Source organism: Puma concolor, chromosome B1 (genome assembly GCF_028749965.1).
Source record: "Puma concolor isolate L17-30 chromosome B1, mPumCon1.1.hap2, whole genome shotgun sequence".
In the NCBI taxonomy this organism is placed as follows: Eukaryota; Metazoa; Chordata; class Mammalia; order Carnivora; family Felidae; genus Puma; species Puma concolor.
The window spans coordinates 59,489,394-59,516,017 of NC_141670.1; the positions used below are offsets into that span (position 1 = coordinate 59,489,394).

The window sequence follows — 26,624 nt, forward strand, 5'->3', positions numbered from 1 at the left end:
TAAATTTAAATAGATTTTCCTTTAATATATACATATATTACATATGTATGTTATATATTTATTATTATAATAGGTATATCATACTTTTTTACACGAAATTATTCCTAATGAGAAAAACAAATTTGCTGTCTTTTTAATGTTATATTCATATATGAATTTGGTATTTTAGCTTATTTATTTCATCTTGGTGATTTCTCTCAAAACACCCAAATTATTTGAGTTTGGAATTGAAATTGAAGAACAATTTTTTACCATATTCATTGAGGGATTTTATCAATTCAAATGCTCTTTAATTAAAATTTTTATTTTTTAGACTTTGTTGAGATGGCACATAATACTCCCAAAAGGGGGAGTTTTTGTCTTAAATAAGTTGAGTTTTAGCCACTTTCCATTTCAAAATTTTGCTCTTTAAAAATGCTCCCCCCATTAAACAGTAATGTATTTTCATTACAGAAAACTTAAGAAAATAGGTAAAAATAGAAAGAAGTGAATGAATATCAAAAGCAGTTCCTCTAATTGGTAATAAGTACTTGTAATATTTTGTTGTTTCCTTCCAGGCTTTCTTCTACATTAATTTTTAAAAGGATTTTTTTCTCTCTGTCTAAAGTGTGATTATATTGTATAAGCAGTTTTATAGCCTTGTTTGTATTTCCTGGTATTATTTGGGGGGTTTTTTTTGTTGTCTTTTTTAATGATTGCACACTCTTCTACTGTATTGTCTTAGCTGTTATTTTTCTTTCTCAAGGTAAAAAAGCATAGGCTGCCAAAGTGATGTGGAATGGTAGTTATCAGATCTGTATTTGAAAGAATTGGTCAGTTTTTCTGACATAACAGTCATTTTAGGTCTAACTCAGTGCATTTTCTTTCATTTTTCATCTACATTGTTCTGTCACCGTTGCTTCTGTATTTTGGAGCTATTTACACTTAAGTAGACACATGAAGTTAAGTAATTCACTCACCTTTATGAAAAAAGCTTGTCAGTTAAGAGATAAATGAAAATTGATTGTAGGGAAGGAATAATTTATCATTCTGCATTTAGAATTCCTTCTTAGGTACATAGATATTTCTAGATATTTCTAAATTTCTATTTGAATTGTACTCAAATTTTAATAACCTGAATATCATATTGTAATTGTCTAGGAGAATTCAACATTTAACAGAACGTTTTTATACTTGGTATAATTATCAATACCTAATTTATAGCAAGTTTTGTTTTGTTAACGTGTATGTTAAGAACATGTTACAGTGTGTAACTATTCTATACTATTTTAGCAGAGATATCAAAAGCTTAATTTTACTTTGAAAATGAAAATTAAATCTTTAGATTTTAAACTGCCCTCTTTTTTTTTTTAATTTCAGTTAGAGTTTATAGTGTGTTTACTCTTTTTTTTTAATTTTTTGTTTTTAATGTTTATTATTGAGAGATAGAGCATGGGAGGGGCAGAGACAGGAGAAGACACAGAATCCGAAGCAGGCTCCAGGCTCTGAGCTGTCAGCACAAGAGCCTGACGTGGGGCTCGAACTCACAAACTGTGAGATCATGACCTGAGCTGAAGTCAGATGCTTAACTGACTGAGCCACCCAGGCAACCCTGTTTACTCTTTTTTTTTTAGTTTAGTTATTTATTTAGAGAGAGACAGAGACAGTGCAGATGGGGAAGGGCAGAGAGATGGAGAGAGACAGTCCCAAGCATGCTGCCAGTGCAGAACCTGATGTGGGGCCTGAACCCACGAAACTACCAGATCACGACCTGAGCCAAAACCAAGAGTCCGATGCTTAACTGACTGACCCACCCAGGGGCCCCTATTGTGTTTACTCTTAAGATATATACTATTCCCATTGATATGGCTTATATTCCTCTTTGGAATATTTGCCAAATTGCTCCTTACATGGCTTTTGGAAGTATCACACAGTTCATAATAATGAGCAGTGTTTAAAAGGAAAGTAATTAGTATTTTTATTTATTATATTTTTCTCAGATACTTGTCATTTCGTAGTTAATTTCCTTTCCCAGTTACTGCAACAAGACACAGATAGGCAGGTCTTAAATGAAGACTACAAGGTTTGTTTGTTTTTGTCTTTATTATTATTCTTATGTTTTCATAAAATCTTTAATACCTTTATTCCATCTTTCAGTGTGTTGAATAAGTAAAAATTAATCTTTTAACAAGTTATGATGTTTTGAGGACTATTAATCTCTTTTAAGTATGTTTATAAATAACCAAGTGAACTTTGTTCTGAATAACATATGCTAATATATACATATATGTACATATATATATTCTGATTAAAATATTTGTAATATAGTTCTGTTCTTTAGGAAAAGAACTATTTCTCATTGTTTATTCCTATTTTCAATTTATGTATGTTTCTTCTGGATTTTAGTTTGAAGCTGGCAGTATGAAAAACCTGGTACTGAAGATAATATCTGGATCTTTTCCACCTGTGTCTTTACATTATTCTTATGATCTCCGCAATTTACTCTCTCAGTTATTTAAAAGAAATCCTAGGGATAGACCATCAGTCAACTCCATATTGGAGAAAGGTTTTATAGCCAAACGCATTGAAAAGTTTCTCTCACCTCAGGTATGTGTTTTTTGTTTTTGTTTTTACTTTAAAATAGTAAGATTATGGTGCTTAATTAGGACATGGCCTATGTTTTGTGGAGAGCACAGCACAATTATGGAAGATCGAAATAGCTTTTTCAAATTATCCTGGAGTCACCTTTCTTTCCATTTTCATACAGTTCTTCCCCTTTGTATTTGTTTTCTAGTTGTGAATCTGTGGTAGAGAAAACATTCCTCCTGTGTTCCTCTTACCAGTTAATTTTTACACTTCCAGTCACCAAATATGTGGTTGTTTCTCCCACACCAAGCAATTCTGCAACATAGCTGGGTGTCCTGAAATTTAGTTCAGTCTGGTACTGTCCACCTGGAGATGTATATCATCATATCCCACAGATTAAGGGCTCAGTTCCCCAAGACTGCCCTGCTTCTGAAGCCAATGGCAAGTTCACGTTGTCACCTGTGCTTTTGACTGGCCAGCTATAAATCAGAGGTTCCCACAACCCCCTCCTCTGGTTTGGTTACTAGAGTGGTTCACAGAATTCAGAGAAATATTTACTTAAGTTTACCAGTTTATTGTAAAGGAGTACTAACTATAAAGGATACAGATGAACAGCCAGGTGAAGGGATACATAGGGAAAGGTCTGAAAGTGTCCTGAGTGCAGGAGTTTCTCTTCAGTGAAACAGATGTGTCACCCTGCTGGCATAGTCACCAACACAGAAGCTATCTGAATCCTGTCGTTTAGATTTTTTATGGAGGCTTTATTATGTAGACATGATTGATTAAATCATTGCCCCTTAGTGTTTGATTCAACCTCTAGTCCCTTTCCTCCCCCGGAGAGGAGTAGGAATGAGAGTTCCAACACTCTAATCACGAGGCAGATTTCCCTGGCAATCAGCTTCCATTCTTAGGGGCTTTCTAGATGTCACCTCATTAACATAAATTCTGAAGTGTACTTGAAAGGGGCTTGTTAAGGGATATAGGAGTACTGATGCATAGGGGCACTTGTACCCCAATGTTTATAGTAGCACTCTCAACAATAGCCAAATTACGGAAAGAGCCTAAATGTCCATCAACTGATGAATGGATAAAGAAATTGTGGTTTATATACGCAATGGAATACTATGTGGCATTGAGAAAGAATGAAATATGGCCCTTTGTAGCAACGTGGACGGAACTGGAGAGTGTGATGCTAAGTGAAATAAGCCATACAGAGAAAGACAGATAACATATGTTTTCACTCTTATATGGATCCTGAGAAACTTAACAGGAACCCATGGGGGAGGGGAAGGAAAAAGAAAGAAAAAAGAGAGGTTAGAGTGGGAGAGAGCCAAAGCATAAGAGATTCTTAAAAAATGAGAACAAACTGAGGGTTGATGGGGGGTGGGAGGGAGGGAAGGGTGGTGATGGGTATTGAGGAGGGCATCTTTTGGGATGAGCACTGGGTGTTGTATGGAAACCAATTTGACAATAAATTTCATACATTTAAAAAAAAAAAGAAAGAAAGGGGCTTGTTAGTGGGAATGCAAGCTGGTGCAGCCACTCTGGAAAACAGTATGGAGGTTCCTCAAAAAATAGACTAAAAATAGAACTACCCTTTCTCCTCATTGAAAACTTAGGATATTTTCTTGAAGTAATATGATCAATGACATTTATATTTGTAAACCAGAAGCCTATGCTTCAGCAAAAAAAAAAAAAAAAAAAAGGAAACTGTATTATATTAAACTCATGAGCCATTCAATGTTTAAGTTCTGTGAACATTCCATGTACTTTCACATTCATGATGTTCTGCCATGCTGTTTGCGCTGTAGGATCCTACATGCCTTGTTAACATAAAATCCCCAGTGTGGCATAAAATAAATGTCTCTTGTGTTTGTGGCACAGTGTGATGAGGAAAAAAAAAAAAAAAGAACTACCCTGTGACCTAGCAATTGCACTACTAGGCATTTATCCAAGGTGTGCTGTTTCGAAGGGACACATGCACCCCCATGTTTATAGCAGCACTATCAACAATAGCCAAAGTATGGACAGAGCCCAAATGTCCATCGATGGATGAATGGATAAATAAGATGTGGTATATATATACAATGGAGTATTACTTGGCAATCAAAAAGAATGAAATCTTGCCATTTGCAACTACGTGGATGGAACTGGGGGGTATTATGCTAAGTGAAATTAGTCAGAGAAAGACAAAAATCATATGACTTCACTTGTATGAGGACTTCAAGAGACAAAATAGGTGAACATAAGGGAAGGGAAACAAAAATAATATAAAAATAGGGAGGGGGACAAAACAGAAGAGACTCATAAATATGGAGACCAAACTGAGGGCTACTGGAGAGGTTGTGGGAGGGGGGATGGGCTAAATGGGTAAGGGGCACTAAGGAATCTACTCCTGACATGATTGTTGCATTATATGCTAACTAATTTGGATTTAGTAAATTTAAAAAAATTAAAAAAAAAATGCAGTACAATATTAAAAATAAAAGAAAGGGGCTTGTTAGGCATAACAAAAGACACCTTTATCCTTTTTGGATTTTGATACCTTTATTCTTAACCACTTAGGTACTTTAAGAGTTTTAGGAGCTGTGTGCCAGGAACTGGACACCGAATATTTATTTCTTAATATAAATCACCATATCACAAAATTATCCCTCTGTCTCAGGTTTCTGTTATTGTATTTTCCAATTATTTTATCATGGTACAATGTGCATAACATAAAATGCATCATTGAATGCCCTGTTTAGTGGTATTAAATAGACTTTCACTTTGATTTAGTGCCACCATTCATCTTCACAGCTCTTCACCTTGTAGAACAAACTCATTGCCCAATAACTCCTGTTCCCCTCTTCCACAACTCCTGGCAGCTGCCTGTCTACTCTCTGTCTTCTTGGGTTTCTAGCTGTAAACTTACTATTAAAAAAAAAATTTAAATCCAGTATAGTTAACACACACAGTGTTATTATTAATTTTATGTGTATGATATAGCAATTCAATGATTCTGTACAATAGTGCTCATCAAGATGGGTGTACTCTTAATCACTTCACCTATTTCACCCACCCCCACCTACCTCCCTTCTGGTAACCGTCTCTAACTGTAAAATTATTAAACCTTTCTGTGCCTTACTTTACTGACCTGTAAACAATCGGATTACAAACATATCTGCATCATGAGGTGGTTATTTTAAAAAATCTTAATTTTTTTAAAGAATTAAAAAAATGATAATGTTTGTAAACTGCTTACTGTCTAGCATGTAGTAAGTGCTCAATATATTCAATATAAAATATCAATATATTGTTTTATTATACTAATATAAATATATTAATATCAAGTTATATGATTATATTCTATTTAATAATTCTTGGAAACCGTTCTGTGGGCATTTGTATGTATAAAAGATTGTGGACTCATGATTTTTTTCTCTATTACTCACATATAGATGCGTAATAAATACTTATTGAGTTGAACTAAAATTTTAATTTGATGGGATTTGTTAAATATTTATATCAAATCAATTAGCACAGGTTATTGATATAATTTCCTGAAACTGCAATTATTTTATATGAAGTATTCGTATGGCCTATGTTAATTTAAATGACCACTGTTAAACTCTTTTTTTTTAATGCTTATTTATTTGTTTTGGGGGGGGTGCATAACTGAGGCAGTGGCAGAGAGAATCCCAAGCAGGCTCCACACTTTCAGGGCAGAACCAGATGGTGGGGCTAGATGTCATGAACTGTGAGATGACCTGAGCTGAATTGAGTGAGATGCTTAACTGACTGAGCCACCCAGGTGCCTGTTAAAATCTTCTGTAAATCACATACCTAGCAAAGTCATAGTTTTATTACATTTTTTTAATTAAAAAAAAATTTTAAGTGTTTATTTTAGAGAGAGAGAGAGAGTGTGTGTGTGCCTGAGAAAGGGAGGAGAAGAGAGAGAGAGGGAGACAGAGAATCTGAAGCCGGCCCTGCATTGTTAGCGCAAGGCCTGATGTGGGGCTTGAACCCATAAGCTGTGAGATCATGACCTGAGCAGAAGTCAGATGCTCAACCAGCTGAACCACCCAGGCACCCCTTATTGCCTTTTTTTTTTTAAATAAGTTTATTTATGTATTTTGAGACAGAGCGAGAGAGGGGCAGAGAAAGAGGGAGAGAGAGAATCCCAAGCAGCCTCCACACTCTGAACACGAGGCTGATGGTGGGGCTCAGACTCACAAACCATGAGATTATGACCCCAGCCAAAACCAAGAGTCGGATGCTTAACCTACTGAGCCACCCAGGCACCCCTAGTTTTATTACTTTTATGTACTCATGAGATAACTATCCATATTCTCTGGCTTAATAGAACATCTGTGTGAACAAATAATTTTCAGAAAACAGGTATGGATTTAACTATTCCTACAAGGAGAATACATTAGTAATCAAGAAAGCCAGTTAAAATGTGTAGATTGAAGGTTACTTATATAGGATATAGCAAGAATCTCTGAAATGTAGGTGTCTTATAATACTCCTTTGTTATAAATAACATTTTCAAGGATGATTTATGATGCAATATACTATTGCTTTTTGCACCTACTTCATTGAATCTTGCTGCAGTTTCCCCCCACCCCCACCCCACCGCATCCCAAAACCAGTGGTTAGGACATGCAGTGTCAAGCACTAGAATTCAACTAGCCAGCAATGAAAGAAAATATTCAAGCCTAGTATGTCAAGATTTATAATATGGAAAGAAAAAAAAAAGCAGATTATGATTATTAACAAGTAGAATATTGGATAGTATGTGTTTAGTATATGTATAGCTTCTTGTTGCTATTTAGATATCACTTAGATTTCATTTTTCATGAAAGCTCTTCTTTGATTCCTAAGGTCTCTTTTCTGCTATATATCACTAGTTCAGTATTCTAGTGAGAAAGTTTATAATACATGTTTTATGGCTTAAACTTTGAAACAATTTATGAGCTTTTTTATATGAACTACAATAATATTCTGTAGGGTTTTTTTTTTTAATCTCTTCTTACTTCTCTATCTACCATCAGCCAAGGTTTAATAGGACTTAATTCTCAATCTTGCACACCCTGGAAGAAGCTTGACAAATCATGGTTAAACTCTACTTCGTTAGGAGTATAGGTGCTGTCCAATAGTGCTTTCTGTGATGGGAGTATTTTATATATGCATTGTCCATTATTGTAGCCACCAGCCATATGTGGTTATTGAACAGTTTGGATGTGCCTAGTGTGACCAATGGGTTGAGTTTTAAGTTGTATTTATTTAAATTGTTAATCTAAATAACTACATATGGGTGGCAACTATGTTGGATAGCACAGCATAGAGATTTCAGAATCTTCTCGGGTTGTATATGCCACATCTCTTAGTTCATATTGCATTCACACAAAAAAGTAAAACTCACATTCAAGCAGTGAAAGAAACTTGCCCGGTTTGGGGCAAGTTGGAGTTCATAAGTCACCCATTTTTTTTCTACGAAAAAGGAAGGGACAAAATGCAAATGTTCAGAAGAGAATATATATTTACACAGTTGCTCTGAATTGCCTATGAACCAGACCTTCACTTAATTTAATTTATCTTTTGGTGAAGTGGTTCTCAAGGTTCAGCATACATAAAAAGTCATTTGGAAGACATTGGTAGGTCCCATTGCTATAATTTCTATCTTAGTGATTCTGAGGTGGGAGAGCCTGAGGATTTCCACTATTGAATACGTCCCCAGTGGTGCCATTTCTGCCAGTATGAGATTGAAAACTGCTATATGGGAATCCTTAATGGGACAGATGACCATCTCAGTCATGGTTTTTTTGCCTGTTGGAGCTTCTGTTCCACTGCTACTGTGGAACTGTTTTCTCCAGGAGGCCTCATTTCTCTTAAAGAGAAAATTCACTTGCTCTCCCCTACCCCACCCAGTAAGAAACAAAACAGACTGAAAATTGAGTTAAATCTTTGTTGACATCATCGTTTTGCACTTAAAGAGGGAAAAAAATTTAGTGAGAGAAAATGACTTCAGGAAATGTGATTTTTGGTTCTCAAAATATGCTTATGAATGCTAGGGAATAAAGTATTAGAGTATTTTAGTAATAGTAAAAAGAGATATATGTTGAATTATGTAAGAATTTTGTAAGAGTGGAAGGGAATTAGCATGAGATGAATTTGGTGAATGGGTTACTTAGGTTTAGTAAGTATAGTTTATCTGATAGCATATTTGTGACTGAAAAAGGGAGAAAATGTAATCTGATTAATGGATAGGTTTCTTGTTTTGGCAACTTAACATCTTTTCTAACTTTTTCTTTGTCCTCTTTCAATCTAAGCTTATAGCAGAAGAATTTTGTCTAAAAACATTTTCCAAGTTTGGAGTGCAGCCTATACCAGGTAAGTGAAATTAATGTGAATCCAAACAGGTATGTTTGCAGTAATTAATACACTGATGCTAATTAGTAATTCTCTCTAATTGTATTAGAGATATACGTAGGTATAATAAGTTGGGATAATTGTAGATAACTTTAATTCAGGGGAAATGCATCTTTAAATTATTTTTGAGAGACGACAATATATAACACTTTCTGATGAATTAATAACAAAATTTCCATTTCTTGTCTGCCTTATTTAATGAAATCTATCTTGAAATTGTCCTTCTTAGCTGCTGTTCTAAGATTGTTGTAGAATGCTGTAAAATGTCTTAGGTGTACATCTTTATGTGATATATTTTTCTTTGAGAAATACTTCATATTCTAAAATTTTTAAAAAGTAAGTTAATATGAAGTTGGGTACCTTACCAGCGATAATTTTCTTTTAAATGTGGCCAACAGCAGCAGAATATTTATAAGAATATTTATAAGTGGGTGTGGTTATGTACTATGTGTATGTATATTTGTATGCAAAGGACACTGTATTTCTTCTTCATAGAATGATACCGGAATGGATTTCTAAAGTCAGTGGAAGTTATGTAAGATTTGAAGAGTATATTGTTTTTCAAACATAATGCTTTGTGTGTCTCCATTTTGAGTTTGAGTCAGTTACTAGAAAAAAATACCCTATTATAAAACTGAGCCCATGGAAGCTGGAAGTGGGATGGCAGTGTGTTCTTAGGAAGGCCAGCAATATTTGCCTCTTCCTAAAGACACTTAGACTCATCTTCTCAGGGTGCAGAGACTGTCAGTCCCTGGGAAATCAATTCACTCTAAACGAAATTCACAAGAGACAGACAAACAGCAGAATCAGCATGTCTCTCCTGGAGCTCACGCCTCATGAGAAGTCACATCTTGATCAAAAAGCTTCATTGTCACAAAGACCAAAATATTCCGTGTCAGCACATTCTTTCCATGTAGATAAGCCTACATAGGAATTAGAAAGTTAATTTGTTGTAAGAGCAGTTGGATGAATGAAATGTTTAATATCATGAGGCTCAAATAGGAGTTGTATTGCTGATGGGCCTGTAGATACTTTGTGGGCTCCAACTCCCCATATTAAGCTTTATCCTGCTGGTAGCCTTGTCACTGAGCCTGAAAAGGACCACCAAATCAGTGACGTAATTCTCCCTCTTTTCTGGGTGTGAATGGGAACTATTCAATATTTTTCTCTTGGGAATCTCCATTTTTACACTTTTGTGACTTTATCTCCTTTTCCAGTATGTATGCCAGTATGTGTACTGGTATACATAGTATTTCTTTGGTTATGTTAATACATTTAGCCAAGTTACGGTGTTGTGATGTTGTATATATGTGTTCTGATTTGATCTTACAGTTGAACTTTCAGAGGGAAATTGTTTCTTTCACTTTTCTTAGTTCCTAGTTAATGTCTCTGAGAGACATAAATAGTAGACTTTCCTCTAAATTTCTTCAATTTAAACGTTTTTCTTGAATTTATTATTGTTCTAAGATTGACTTCACCTTGTCTAGGTTTCAGTAGTAATTGAATTCATTATTGCTGTAGTACTTACCCTTTTTATATATCTCTTCTGATTATTTCTTTAAAAGTAGTCCATAAACCTTATTCTTGATACAGATTCCGCTCCAAAAAGTTTGACCATTTTATATTCCTACCATTAGTGTTTGAAGGTACCCATTCCATTAAACCCTGAGCTATAATAATTGTTTTAAAGTCTTTGTTCTTCTGTAGGTCTGTATCGTTCAGATTATATAGATGAAGAAAGTGTTAATGTTGCTCAAAATGATGGTGTTAGTGTTTAATAGTTACTCTTAAAGTTTATGTGCTAATTTTGAAAGTAATTTCTAAAACAGTAAGTGTTCTTTTACAAACATTTTTAACAGCTTTGTTAATTATTCTATACCCTTCAATTACCTATTTACAGTATATAATTCAGTGTTTTTTTAGTATATTCACAGATTTATACAGTCATCACTCACAGTCAATTTTAGGGATATGCTTTTTTTTAATATGAAATTTTCAATATCTTAGAGATGTGTGGCCTTTTGATTTTTTTTTTCCAAAAAGTGGCTTTAGAATCAAATAGTTTATAATGAAGGCATTGACATGTGCTAAGGCGTGAATAAGATGTTTAACGAAAAGTCTCAAATGTTGTCAATGATGGTAAAAATGAAAAAGTGCTATCTTGAAGAATTTTGAAAGTAAAGATTTGATATAAACAACTCTAGAAAAAACTCTTTGTATCTTTCCATGTAGCTAAAAGACCAGCTTCAGGACAAAGCTTGGCTTCTGTTGTGTCTGCTCAGAAAATTACAAAGCCTGCCGCTAAATACGGAGTACCTTTAACATATAAGAAATTTGGAGATAAAAAATTACATGAAAAGAAACCACTTCAAAAACATAAACAGGTATGATCATATTACAAACTGTGTTAGTAACAAATTAAATTTGATCTTTTTTTTTTTATTGCAGCTCAATTCAGTTATCTTGATACTTATAGGATTGTTTTCGTTAAGTTACTAAAGAACATTGCTATTCCCTGCTTCATCAGTCTTCTAAAACCGGGAAGACTTACCAAAATCACAAGGAAACATGAAGTAGATATATTAAGTAGTTGGTGCAATAAAGAGAAAGTGATGTTATCTGTGAAATCACTTTTGAACAACCTGAGCAGAGCGTTTGTTTTTGTGCCTAAAACAAGTAAATGTAATACACTTGTTGAAAATGTGGGAAAAATTTGTATTTGAGAATTCACAATCAGATAAATAAATCAAAATCATAGAGCTGGAAGGAATGTTACTGTATAGTCTGCTTTGTAGTATTTAATTATATATATATATTTTTTTCTGGGGGACAGAGCAAGAGAGAGCACATGTGTGTCCTCCCACGCACGTGCTGCCCCCTCCCTCCCCCCGCCACGTGCATGGGAGAGAGGCAGAGGGAAAGGGAAAGAGAATCTTAAGTAGGCTCGATCTCATGACTGTAAGATCATGACCTGAACCAAAATCAAGAGTTGGCACTTAACCAACTGAGCCACCAGGCACCCCTACTTGGTAATATTTCATCTGAAAAAATTAAGGCCTATAGCATTTAGGTGACATGCTTAAGAACACAGTGTTAGTTGCAGGAATTTGTCATTTTTCTTCATGTCAATAGCTGCATGCTTTGGCATATGAAACCTGTTTTGTTTTGGACTACATATGTACCTGTATGCATACATACATATATATGTGTTTAGGCACATGTGAACACATTGCTGTAAGATAAACTTCATGGTAGGAATCATCAGTCACTTTGGTTAAAATCTGTCATAAGGTAGTTCAAATGATTATTGTAAGTTAGTCTTCAAATAACTTGTATAAGTCAGCATCCAGTCAGGAGAAAAAACACATAATAATTTTATCAAGGGAAGTTTAATATAAATAATCAATAACTATTTTTAGGGAATGAACTTTAAGGGATAAAGAACTCTAAAGAATATAGGAATAGCAGATCATAGGAAGCAGCCACTCTTCCTAGGGCTGAGACAGAGTACCCAAAGAAGGAATAGACTTTGGAAGATCTCCCCAGTCCCATCCTTAAGGCTGAGATTCAAATTTTATTGCTTGTGGTATGGCTGTAAACCACTGGATGGTGGAGTTCACTGATGTGCCATAGGCCGAGGCTGGCAAACATGAAACTGTCCACTGTAGAGCTGATGAAGCTCCTGGGAACCTGCCTAGAGTGCCAGTGAAATGTACTGGGGAGCTGCTTGAAGGATCGTTGAATCTTCTGGGAAGCCTTTTGGAGTGCGGGTGGGAGTTGCTAGAGGTTGCTGAACTCTTTGGGTAGTAGGCTGGGGTGCCAGTTGGGTCACCAGCAGAATTTGGTGGGAAGCTGGCCTTGGGGTTGCTGCTAAAGTTCACAGGGAAGCTGGCAGGGGCACCAGCAGAACAATCCTGGCAGCTGCCCACAGGGTAAATGTCACTGTGTGTCCCACATGCAGCAGGAACAAGAAGAAAGGAAGCATGCTAATCAGGAATAGAGGCTGTTTTCTTCTGCATTGTCCTTCCAACATTGTCTGCTGACAAAGCTTAACATCATGATAGCAAGCAGAGAAGACGTGTTTATATTGTCCACTTTCTTCTCACAAGGAGGACAACGGAGGGCGAATTTGTGGCTGGGGGGCAATATAAGTGGCATACCAGTTTTTCTTCTTCCTTCCCTCTTCCTTCCCTTCCTCCCTCCCTTCTGCCCTTCAGTATAACATTTATCTAGGCCTAATGGACCATTTCCATCATATCTTTTATTCCTCTTCTATAATCACCAGAAGCCCTGGATTCCAGACTTTTCCCTCTGGTCATAACCTAATCTGACCCCCACCCTCTGCATACCTCCCTAAACTCTTCCAGAAAGCCCTCTTGTTGCACATTATCAGCAAAATCCCTGTGTTCTACACTTCTTCACCTTTTTTGCTCTAAAACCTGGCTTGTCCCTGCACACACTATTGTACAACTTTCTTACATAGTGACTGTTTTCTCTCTAATCCCTTAATACCGCTGGGTCTTGAACTAGGATGAGGGAGGTGTTTTCCTTGCTTCTCACTGCAAGAGTCTCCCCTGCTCCCTAACTACCCCCCAAAGGTTTCTGAGGCTTTTCCTGCCAGACTATACACCTGTTAACCTTCTATGTTAGGTTCATCTGTAGACCCTCATTTTTTGAAAAGTTTAACACTTGACTCCCTGTCACTCTTCCGAACACTGTCTTAATTCTTGGTGATTTCAGTATCCAAAACAATGATCCTTCCAATAGTACACAGTCTTTTATTTGTTCTCTTTCAGTGATTTTGTCCACCACCCTTAGAACTCTCACCTGTAGTCATACCATCACGTTTATCATTGTTGATAATAGCAACTCTTCCATAGTTTCAATTATAAGCATCCCATGACTTACCATTACTTCCTGTCTTTCCAGCTTATTCCTCAAGGACTCTACCTCCACAACTTCTTTGTCCTATTTGGATATATGGGTTTTACTAGTTGTTTTTCTTTCAGTGTCCCTCTCTTCATTTTTATTTTCCTGTTTTGGCTTAAAATCCATATACTTTCATTATAATTTACAAAGCCTCACCTCTCTTGCCCTTGTCTTTCACTATTACAAATTACCTAGCAAAAACTAACTTTGTGAAATCCAACTCTCCATCTCTTTTGTGCCTGAACTCGGGCAGTGGAATGTGGTTGGAGACAGCATACAACTATTCTGACTGGTCTCACTTTAGACTTATAACTAATAATGTCAAGTGAGCACCTTCTGGCCATCCTATTCTATTTCCTCAGTCTAATTACTCCCCCACTTTCTAGATGGTTATTTCTTAACCTTCTTGTTTTCCACTTCAAGCAAATGACCTTGCTTCCTCTTTTACTGAGAAAATAGAAGCAATTGGAAGAAAATTTTCCCATGCTCTCACTACCACTACTTGCAGTCAGTCATATCTGTTTATAAATATCTGCTTTTCATCCTGTTACTTTGAGTGATCTGTCTCTGGTATGATCTGAGTCAAACCTTCCATTTTTTTAAATATATGAAATTTATTGTCAAATTGGTTCCCATACAACACCCAGTGCTCCTCCCAAAAGGTGCCCGCCTCAATACCCATCACCCACCCTCCCCTCCCTCCCACCCCCCATCAAAACCTTCCATTTTTTTAAGGTTTTTATTTAAATTCCAGTTAGTTAACATGCATATTAGTTTCAGGTGTACAATATAGTGATTCAACACTTCCGTACAACACCCAGTGTTCATCACAGCAAGTATACTCCTTAATCCCCATTACCTATTTAACTCATCCCTCCACCCACCTCCTCTCTAGTAACCATCAGTTCTCTAAAAGTGAAGAGTCTGTTTCTAAAATAAAAGAGAATCTGTTAGTTTGTCTCTCTTTCCCTTTGCTCATTTGTTTTGTTTCTTAAATTCATCCTTGCCATTTGTATACTATTTTTATTTTTTCTTTGCCTACTAAAGAACTCATACTCTTTTCTGCATCATATTTTTCCTATTACTGAATCATTTCTGTTAGCAATCGAATATGTTGTGTCTTCCTTCTTTAAAGCAACAACAACAACAAAAAACCCCAGACCCTTTCCTTATCTCTCATATCTCTTTCCAGCTACTTCCCTATATCTCTGCTTCCTTTAACAGCATAACTTTTCCAGAACATTGTTTATGCTGTCTCCACTTCTTCTCCTCATTTTGTCTTGAACCCATCCACTCAGGGCTTTGTCATGCTGTTATAAAACCGCTCTTGCCAAGGACATCGGTGAGCTTTGTATTATTAAGTCTAGGGGTCAGTTCTCTTCTTCCTCGGCCTCAGTTTTTGACTCACTTGATTACCCCCTCCTTCTTTAAGTATTTCTTCACTTGAGTTCAAAGTATTGCACTTTTCTGATTCCCCTCCTACCTGATTGACTGCTTTTCTCAGCCTCCTTGGTAAGTTCCTCCTCATGTTTCTGACCTCTCTACATGCTGAAATGCTTAAATACTCAGTCCTTGGGTATCTTTCCTCTTGTGCCATGCTCACTTTCTAATTGACAGCATCTGAAAACTGACACCCAGATTTTTATCTGCAGCCAATACTTCTTTCCTGAACTTGAGACTTACATCTGTCTTACCACCTTTAATTGAATTTCTAATAGGCATCTCAAAATTCACATGTGTAAAACTGAACTGCTGATTGCACATCCTCCACACATCCCTTCTGAATTTGGTAAATGCTAACTTCATCCTTCCATTTGTTCTCATCAAAGACTTCTGGAGTTATCGTTGACTACCCTTCCAACATCACGTTCTGTTGACTCTGCCTTCAAAATATATGCAGTGGTCTTGACTATTCCTCATTATTTCTGTCGCCAAATTAGTCCTAGCCACCCTCACCTTTCACCTTGGTTATAATGTTTTGGCTGATCTCACACCTTCTAAAATTAACTTCAGTCTGTTCTCACTTGAGCAGCCTAATACTTCTTTTACCATGAAGGTCAGATCATTGCACTTTACTGCTTGAAACTTTGCATTGGCTTTTCATTTTACTCAATAAAAGCCAGAGTCCTTATAGTGGTCTGCAGAGCCCTCTGATGCCCTTATTACCTCTCCAAGCCTTGTTTTCTACTCCCCCATTTGCTACCTACCTACCCCCAACCCCAGCCTGCATTCTAATTAACTTTGTTGCCTTCAAACATTTCAAGCACTTATTTGAAAATGTGTTTTTACTTCCTATTCTCCTTTCCTAAAGGACTGTCCCTAAAGAAGACTGCACAGTTTTCTCCTTAACTTCCTTCAGATTTGTATTCAGAACTCAACTTATGAATAGAGCTTTCATCCTTGATCAGTCTATGTCATTTAACTGTCCCTCAACCCTACCCCCACAGTTTTATCTACTTTATTGTGCTTTATTTTTCTTCACATTATAACTATCTAATGCACTGTGTATTTCTTACTTGTTTATCGCTAGTCTTTTTTATTTCAGTGTAAGCTCCGTGAAAGCAGGAATTTCTTGCTTGTTGTTATGTTCACTGGTTCCTGGCAAATGATTCTTGGCAAGGAGTAGGCACTCAATAAATACTTACTGCATGAGTGAATAGATTAATGAATAGGAACTTAGATTTTGTCAAGTCAGTCAAATGTTAATTCTTTAAAAGAATGAATAACAACAAAAATTGTAGTAAAACTATTTACAAAAGCCTTTTTGTTACTGTTTTTAGCAAATTGATAAATAATAAAAAAATAAAACCTAGAGACGAAAACAATGGTCAACTTTCTTGAGAACACTGGAGTGTGTCTTTATTCCATGAGGTGAAGACTGGAAATAAAAAAGTTTTAATAACTGTTTTCTTTAGTTATATAAATAGTCTGCTAAGATTATTATCAATAATAGCACTAAGGATACTAACAATTAATATAATTCCTTTACCTGTCCTACCCAAGAATTCAAATCTAAGCATCATTAGACCCAGGCTTATCGACATAAAAAAAACAAAATATATTCATGTAGCAAACATTCAGTGGCAAAAAAAAGTACTGCCCTACCAAATAAATGTCATATTCACGTTTGTGTATTGAACACTTTCCAGAACCTGCATTCAATCCACCAATGTCAATAATGCTCCAAAATTGCAAGTCTGATCTAAATTGGACTTGGCATTAGTTAATGACTAGTATGTACTTTTTTCTTTCTTTTCGTTATTCATTACATATCCCTTCTTCCTTTTTAAATGTTCTTTTTTCTTTGACTCTCTTTCCTGTGTAGGTACATGTGATATCGATACTGTATTATTATGTGAGCACTTGGAGAATACAAACTAAAGACTATATTTCTTTTGCCCTCACATGTTACAGTTTAACTAGAGTCGTAGGCCTGAGAAAAGGCAAAAGGAGTAATTTGTATGGTAACTGTTCACATTGTTAGCTTGTAGGTTAAAGAATGTAATATTGGCATTATTTCCTGGAACACTACTATGCTGGCAGTGTGAATTGATGTTTATAGTTCTTGATTGTTCTAAGGGACTTAGGGAACACTAGGATAAATTTTTTTCCAGAGGCTTTCCTTGTTTCTTCCCCAGTTGTCCCTTTTACCCTCTAAAAAACAGGAAACAGGACGGTAACTCCTTTAGTACCTCATATGTATCTTCTTAATGCTGTTTTATTAGACTGTCATCTCTCTGAAGTTAGGGGCTGTGTTTTACATTTTGCACAAAGTGAGTGTTTAATAAGACTTTTTAAAAAATCAGTGAATAAATGAGTAAATGAAATGAATTCCAGCTTAGGCTGTGTGCCACCATTGCCGTCTTGCTGAGGGCCACTCTGTTGCAACAGCCACAGTCTCCTATGCCAGCCCTTGAGGCCTCCTGTACCTGGATCTGGGCCCTGGTTCCCAGCTGCACTGTCATGGGCCACTGTCCAGTCAGTTCACTGCTACTCCCCTGAGTCACATGAGACAAATGAGGAGTTTGATGCCCACTGGATAACATACTTCAACAAGCCAGATACTGATGCTTGCGAATTGAGTAAAGGGATGAGCATGCTTGTGGGCTGTGACCTGGTTCCAGAACCCAAAATCATTGGTGCCGCTTTGCAGGCATTCAGACAGCTAAAGGATTTTGCTAGTGCATATCACATCCTAGAGGTTAGGACAAAGCAGAGCCTCATAAGGAAATCTACTTCTGTGTCATCCAGGAACTTAGACCAGCTTTAAATGAACTGGAAATCTGCATTCCAGAGGAGCTGGGCCTTGACAAAGTGTAAACCCCATGGATGGCTTCTCAAGGATTTATTCATAATGCTGCCTGATTATAGAAAATACTGATGATAACATATTACTTTATTTGAACAAGTTTTCCTCTATTCAGTACCAAACGATGTCATGGTAACTAGAACTTTAATAAAAGGGAAATGAGTTTGTACTGAAAAGGAAAAAAAAAAATGAATTCCAAATCAGGAAAGTAATATTCTTTAATATTTTAACAGTACTTAATAGGGTTAAAGGCCCGATAACAAGTCTGCTTTTAGGTACAAATAAGGCCAGTGTTGTTGAGTTTTTATTCTCAGTGCTTAAAGGTGACTACTTCAGTGTGAGGTCATGAAGAGAAAGCTTTAGAGCACTGAAATCAATTTATTTATTTATTTATTTATTTATTTATTTATTTATTTTTTAACGTTTATTTATTTTTGAGACCGAGAGAGACAGAGCATGAATGGGGGGAGGGTCAGAGAGAGGGAGACACAGAATTTGAAACAGGCTCCAGGCTCTGAGCTGTCAGCACAGAGCCCGATGCGGGGCTTGAACTCATGGACCACGAGATCATGACCTGAGCTGAAGTCGGACACTTAGCTGACTGAGCCACCCAGGTTCCTCGAAATCAATTTTTTTATATACATCTGTAATTCTTGAGATGGAAACTTCATTTCTGTTACAGTTTTTGGTTCTTCAAAGTAATTTAAGCAGTATAACTTTGATTTGCAGGTTTTTTTTTCCTACAAAGTATGTATTCTAATAAACATGCTGTAGTCTTTTAGAATAGTTTTGAGAGTTAAGGAAAGTAACATTCCCATTATCCAAACACTGCATTTAATTTAAATTAATTTTGTGGTTGGCCCCTCCACATTTGTATTCAAATATACGTTGCCTGTATTTTTCATGTGTATCTGATAGTTTATAGATAACTTGTTATGTTTTAATTTAATATTATATATACTTAATGTAAATGTTTATTATTACCATCAGTGGTTGTATTATAATTCACTGATATGAAGTCAGATTGATTACATTCTTATAAACGTCTCCTTTGTTTTGATTTAATGAGATATAATTGACATATAATACTATATTGGTGTCAGGTATACCATAGACTGATTTGACATTTGTGTACATTGTGAAATGGTTACCATAATAAGTCAGTCTGTCACCTTACTAAGTTCATGCAGTGTTTATTGACTGTATTCCCCCTGTTCACATTACCAACCCATGATTTAATTATTTTATAACTGGAAGTTTGTACTTCTTAATTCTCTTCACCTAGTTTGTCCCCTACCACCCCCACCCCTTCCCTTCTGGTAACCATCAGCTTGTTCTCTCTAGCTATGAATCTGAGTTTTGTTTTTTGTTTTTTAGATTCCACATATAAGTAAAACCATGCAGTATTTGTCTTTCTCTGACTTTTTAACTTAGCATCATACCCTCTAGGTCCATCTGTGTTGTCATATATGGTAAGATTTTATTCCTTTTTTATGGCTGAGTAGTATGCCATTGTATATATACACCACCTCTTCTTTATCCATTCATTTACTCATGGACACTTGGGTCATTTCCATATCTTCACCATTGTAAATAATGCTGCAGTGAACATAGAAGTACATATATTGTTTCCAATTAATGTTTTCATTTCTTTTGGATAGATACCTACTAGTAGAATTACTGGGATCATATGGTAGCTCTAGTTCTGTTTTTTTGAGGAACCTCCATTCTGTTTTCTGTAGTGGCTGCACAAATTTACATTTCCACCAGTAGTGCTCTGAGAGTTGGTTCCCTTTTTTCCACATCCTTGTCAACACTTGTTATTTCTTGTCTTTTCGATACTGTCCTTTCTCACTAGTGTGAAGTGATAGCTCATTGTGGTTTTGATTTGTATTTCCCTGATGATAGTGATGTTAAGCATCTTTTCATGTGCCTATTTGATGAGTTTCTTTAATGTCATGTGTAGTTTTTTTTCTCATTTTCTTTTGTGCATTTACTATAAGCTCTTGCATTGTGGTATTGTGAGATTCACATTGTATCATCTTGACATGTATGAGAGCTTAGGTTGATAGCAACTTAAATTTGAACACCTTCCAAAACTACATTTTTCTTTCCCCTCCACATGTTATATTTTTAAGTCACTCTTATGTTTTTCTTATTTTATGTATCCCTTAACTAATTATTGTAGTTAATTTTACTTTTTTCTTTCAAGCTTTTTAGAATCTTTATAAGTGATTAATCCTATCTTTGCCATTTCTAGTGAGATTTTTACTTTTGATGTCTTCATGTTATTAATTATTGCCATTTCAGTTGAAAGAAATCCCTTTATTAAAACACGGGGACAGGACCCATGGCCAGAAAGAACTGCTCTGGGGTTATAAGGAGTGACTGGTTATATACTGTGGAGTTGGGGAGGAAAAGCCAAAAGGGAGGTTTCCAAAACGAATTTCATATGCTAAAGAAGACTCTTAAGATATTGGAGGCCTAGCTATTGTCAAGCTAAGGTTGTTTTTCCCTCTAGCAAAACATTAACATTAAGACTGTAGAGAGTTCCTAGAGAAATGTTTTACTCTCCCTGCCTCAAGTTTTTGCCATTGGGCAGTAAATTTAATTTTATCTACATTTTCTTTTCCATTTTGCCACATCAGCACCAGTACACTTGGGGGTGTTTTGGGGCAGCTGGAGTTGAAATAGGCATCAGCTGGGAGGTCCCATAATACCGTGCACCAGGGGTGCCCTAGTAAGCTGTCTGAAGCCAGAGTGATCTGGGCCTGGAGTGTTCCAGGGTGCTTTGCACACCTATGTCACCTTGACACAAAAGCTGGAGCTATAGTAAGTGCTGACCAAGAGTGTCGTGTTCACGGCCTGGTGGCTGCGTTGATGTGGGTTAGAGGTCCAGGGTCCACTCAGGTGGCAGACAAGCTTACTAAAGTGGAGGGGGAGTGTAAACTGTGTTGCTCACTAGCCCCTCTGTCTTGGCCCAGAAAGGATACGAGCAGCTCTCCTGCCCTTGGTAGAGTTTTAGGGCTGGCTCTTTTATGTGCTAGTTACTCTTCTGAAGCCCCAAGCCTCTGGGGGATGGTGTGGAGTAGGGACCCAGGGCATGCTGAGGCAAGTAGGCAAGTGTGGCTTTTTGTCTGTACTCCAGGGCAGACTGATTTGCTCCTAGCTCCTCAGTACTATCCGTCCCCACTGTAGTTCTCAGCATTGGGGTGGGGATTCCCTGTTTTTGTTTTTGTTTTTTTACCATGTCTTTTGTCTCTTTTGCTGTTCTGTCTTTTGCTATGCAGAAGCTGTTCAGTCAGCCCTCAGTTCTTCAGGAGGAATTGCTCCATAATAGGTATACATTTGGTGCGTTCATGGAGGAGGTGAAAGCTTCATAATGAGAAGTTTATAAGAAAAACCATAAACACTTAATGATATTGTCTATCATTTGCAGTTGTAAAAATTTAAACTAATAATGTATTAAGTTATTACTACCCAACAAATTTTGGGAATATTTTCATAGAAACTTTCTTTGCTCCAGTTCCTGTAATAATGTTATTTTTTTTTTTTAAGATTCTGTTATTGTGCCACCAGAGGGAGCTCTATGAATATGTTTTAGTGTTTTGGTTCAGATTTTTTTTTTTAATTTTTTTTTAACGTTTATTTATTTTTGAGACAGAGCATGAATGGGGGAGGGTCAGAGAGAGAGGGAGACACAGAATCTGAAACAGGCTCCAGGCTCTGAGCTGTCAGCACAGAGCCTGATGCGGGCTCGAACTCACGGACCGCGAGATCATGACCTGAGCCGAAGTCGGACGCTTAACCGACTGAGTCACCCAGGTGCCCCTGGTTCATATTTTTAAAAAGAAATACAGAACAAAACATTTGTCTTAATATGGATGTTTTATGTTACCATATTTTTCTCTTCTGTATAGATACAGTTGAAAATACCTGTGTGACAAAGAAACAGCTTGATATATATATATTTTTAAGTTTACTTATTTATTTTGAATGAGAGCAGGGGAGGGGCAGAGAGAGAGGGAGAGAGAGAATCCCAAGCAGGCTCTGCTAGCACAGAACCTGAATCGGGGTTCAAATTCACAAACTGTGAGATCATGACCTGAGCTGAAACCCAGAGTCAGAAACTTAACCGACTGAGCTACCTAGGACCCCAGCTTGATATTTTTATTTCACAAATATTTGAGTATCTTGTATATGTGGTAATGGAGCATTAAAAGATGAATATAATCGGTGTCTTCATTTAACTTACCTAAGAGTATGTAGGTGTGTTAATTAAACATTCTCTTCTTACTGCTCACTATTGGGTAATCTGTTTAAAAGCTGTTTGTTTATAGTGAGATCTGTGTTACTTGTGTTAATACATTTAATGTTTTGTTGTTGTTTTCTTTTTTAATTTTGAAAGAGAGAGAGAGAGAGAGAGAGAGAGAGAGAGAGACCTTGAGCGGGGGAGGGGCAGAGAGAGAGGGAGAGAGTGAATCCCAAGCAGATTTCACTCTCAGCAGAGAGCCTGACGCAGGGCTCTATCTCACCACCATAAGATCATGACCTGAACTGAAATCAAGAGTCAGATGCTTACCCGGCTAATCCACCCAGGTGTCCCCTTTGTTAATATTTTTAAATTGTTTGGTGTTGTGGTTCACAGATGTTGAAACCAGTGCTAGACCTGATAGATTGAGTTAACCTGTGTAACCTTTCAAAATATATAATGCAGAGCTCTATGTCCAGAAATTATGATTCTGCAACTCTTAGGGTTGTGTATATTTTTAAAATAGCTTTACTGAGATTTATTTCACATACTGTACAATCCATACATTTAAAGTTTAGAATTGAATAGTTTTAGTGAGATCAGAGTTGTGCAGCTATCACCACAATCAGTTTTAGAACATTTTCATCATCAAAAAAATTCTTTTCCCATTAGCTTTCGCTGCCCATTCTTCCCCTTAACCCCATTGCCCTAGGCAACCACTAATCTACTTCTGTCTCTGTAGATTTTCTTATTCTGGAAATTTCATGTAAATGAAATCCTATAACACATGGTCTTTTGTTACTGGCTTCTTTTACTTAGCATAATGTTTTCAAGGTTGTAGCATGTATCCATGTTGTAGCATGTATCAGTACTGCATTCCTCTTTATTGCCCAATAATATTCCTTCTTATGGAAGGAATGGAAGGAGTATGTATTTTTACAAAAATTCTGTGTAACATTTCCCACTAGTTTAAATTTTATATACACAACATGCTTTGAAATATTAACTGCGTGTTTATACTATGAAGAGCATTATCTCCAATTGTATTTTTTTCTTACACATCAATAGCAGTGGCCCCAGTGCCCTCCCTTGACTATTTTAAAATTTTGGGTTGCTTTTAGTGATGGAAAAGTCTGGTTTGGAAATAAAAAATGGGTCCTTTTTTTAGTAATAGATGGAAATAAAACCAACTATACATACTGTGTATCTTTACAGGGTCTGGATGTGAATTGTATTTCTTACTCTTGGTTACTTTCAGAAAAAATTCAAAAGTTACTTTTCTTTAAATATTTCACTATTATTGTCATTTCATTGACCCTAGTGCCATTTCTGGAGTTAAGTGCTGAGATACATGGTTAACTTAAGTGAAACTTGAAGTAACTAGCCAAAATTGGCAGTTAGGAGTTAGGACCTAATAATACGGTGAGGGGGTGGGATGATTCTGGGAATGTACCACTTGGGTCTTCTCAGGTAGTAAACTCACTGTTTGGTTACTTATGGTGTGAGATTTAGTACCACTTACTGCACTGTTTTGCAGCTTTAAGCTAACTTAGACTGTATCAATAAAATGGATTTGGTTTAGGGGCACCTAGCTGATTCAATGGTATGTAAGCATGTGACTCTTGATCTCAGGGTTGTGAGTTCATGCCCCACATTGGGCATAGAGCTTACTTAAAAGAAGAAATTAAAATGGATTTGGTTTATGATGGTCATGAATTAAACTGGCAAAGCACATTATAAAAAGAATCATTCGTATTTTATCAGGTTATCAATATGCTGGGTAGTGTAATATACTAAATAGCATTATTTTATTGTGCTCATATTAAATAATGTATCCATTAAAATAAATTAGTTGCATTTCATAAGGAGAAATTCTATATCATGTTGCTTTCTGAAGAAGAAATCAAATATCTTCTGAAATCTTACTATAAATAAAGTTTGTGTCTTCCTGGTTCTTTTTTATTAATTTTACTAACTTCATATTAATTCACAATCATTTATTTTATTTATTCTGAGTTGCCTTTTAGAATTTTAGTGCTTACCTCTGGATAATTTTATAAAATTTAGAAAACTGAAATAATGATTGGTATATACAAGTAATTTCATAACATTGGCTTTTGCTAAAAGACAGCTGCTATTGATATGGAATTGTTACCAAAAGCACTTTTTAAAAAAAAGTTTATTTATTTATTTTTGAGAGTGAGAGCACATGTGTGAGCAGGGGAGGGGGGAGGAGCAGGGAGAGAGAGAGACAGAGAGAGAGAGAGAGAGAGAGAGAGAGAGAGAATCTCAAGCAGGCTCCTTGATGTCAGCACAGAGCCTGACATAAGGCTTGATCCCACAAACTGAGATCATGACCTGAGCCAAAATCAAGAGTTGGATACTTAAATGACTGAACCACCCAGGCGCCTTCACCCAAAGACACTTTTCATGATTTAATAAGTTAAATTAATAAAATTTAATATTATTTTGATAATGCAAATGATCATTGAAGTAATTTTTTTTGAAGTAATTTTTTAAAATAACATTTTCTTTCCTTTATAATTAAAATCAACAGGGCATCTTTACGGGGGGTGCCTTGGGTGGCGCAGTCAGTTGAGTGTCTGGCTGTTGCTTTCAGCTCAGGTCATGATGTCGCAGTTTGTGAGATCGATCCCCACATTGGGCTCCGTGCTGACAATGTGGAGCCTGCTTGAGATTCTCTCTCTCCCTCTCTCTCTGCCCCTCCCCTGCTTGCTAGCCTTCTCTCTCAAAAATAAATAAACATTTAAATAAATAAATAAATAAATAAATAAATAAATAAATAAATAAAAAATAAAATCAACAGGGCATCTTTATATATAAAGTTAGGTTGTTTATTTGAGATTTTTCTTGTTTCTTGAGGTAGGCCTGTATTGCTGTAAACTTCCCTTTTAGAACAGTTTTTGCTTTATCCCAAAGATTTTGGATTGTGTTTTCATTTTCATTTGTTTCCATGTATTTTTAAATTTCTCTTTAAATTCTTGGTTGATCCTTCATTATTTAGTAGCTTATTATTTAGCCTCCATGTGTTTGTGTTCTTTCCAGATTTTTTCTTGTGATTGATTTCTAATTTCATATCATTATGGTTGGAAAGGATGCATGACATGGTTTTAATCTTTTTGAATTTATTGAAACTTGTTTTGTTGCCTAACATTCTGGAGAATGTTCCATGTGCACTTGAAAAGGATGTGTATTCTGAAGTTTTTGGTTGGAATGTTTTATGTGTATCTGTTAGGTCCATCTGGTCTAATGTGATTTTCAAAGCTACTGTTTCCTTGTTGATTTTCTGTCTGGATGATCTATCTATCCATTGATGTAAATGAGTGTTGAAGTTCCCTACTGTTGTATTACTATAGGGATAATATATTTTGAAACAGAGTCATGGCAGTATTGACTACCTTTTTCTTATTTTGAATTTCCTTAAATTTGAATTTTTCCAATGAGTACCTCAAAATCCTTATCTAATTTGTAGTTTTACTTTTTGTCCAGGCCCATCAAATTCCAGTGAAGAAAGTGAATCCTGGAGAAGAAAGGAGGAAAATGTTTGAGGTATAAAGACATCTGTCTGCTTATTTTAAAGCTTTGCAAAAACAATTATAAGAAAAGAAACAAAATCTTATAAAACCTCCAAACCTTTCCTCCTTATTTCTTTCAAACAGAAACCTTTAACTTTAATTCTTTCTTTTTTTTTTTTCCCCTAATCTCTCTGGGCATACCTCTACTATTGGTGCACTAACTTTCCTTATGAAACCAGAAAAAAGTAGCAATTATTTTTGATGAAACTGTTCTTTTTTTATTTAAGGAAGCAGCAAGAAAGAGAAGGTTGGAATTTATTGAAAAAGAAAAGAAACAAAAGGATCAGGTAGTTTTTTTGCTTTTATTTTTCTTCCCTTGCCAAGTTGTAGATGATAATAGTTTTAAGAGCTCTAAGAAGTTTGTCTTTAAAATTGTTACAGATTAGTTTAATGAAGGCTGAACAGATGAAAAGACAGGAAAAGGAAAGGGTAAGAATAATCCATTTTTCTTGGTACGTTCCACCTCCTCCTCACACACGTACTTTTTTTTCCAAAGGAATACACTGATTTCCATTGTATTAGTAAATGTATTTCATGTACTTTATATTAAATACTTGAA

At 36.0% G+C, this 26,624-nt stretch overlaps 1 protein-coding gene and 1 pseudogene across 9 annotated transcripts in view; both read left to right on the forward strand.

The window, feature by feature from the left end:
* NEK1 (NIMA related kinase 1) overlaps positions 1 to 26,624 on the forward strand; it is a 237,355-nt gene that overhangs the window by 43,772 nt on the left and 166,959 nt on the right. For all 9 annotated transcript variants that reach the window (XM_086703869.1, XM_086703870.1, XM_086703872.1 and 6 more), the window contains 6 exons: positions 2,386 to 2,586; positions 8,880 to 8,940; positions 11,212 to 11,363; positions 25,980 to 26,039; positions 26,293 to 26,352; positions 26,447 to 26,494. In XM_086703869.1, the coding sequence (XP_086559995.1) occupies positions 2,386 to 2,586; positions 8,880 to 8,940; positions 11,212 to 11,363; positions 25,980 to 26,039; positions 26,293 to 26,352; positions 26,447 to 26,494 (582 nt within the window). The remainder of the gene's footprint in view (positions 1 to 2,385; positions 2,587 to 8,879; positions 8,941 to 11,211; positions 11,364 to 25,979; positions 26,040 to 26,292; positions 26,353 to 26,446; positions 26,495 to 26,624) is intronic.
* LOC112858204 (cytochrome c oxidase subunit 5A, mitochondrial pseudogene) lies at positions 15,959 to 19,525 on the forward strand (annotated as a pseudogene).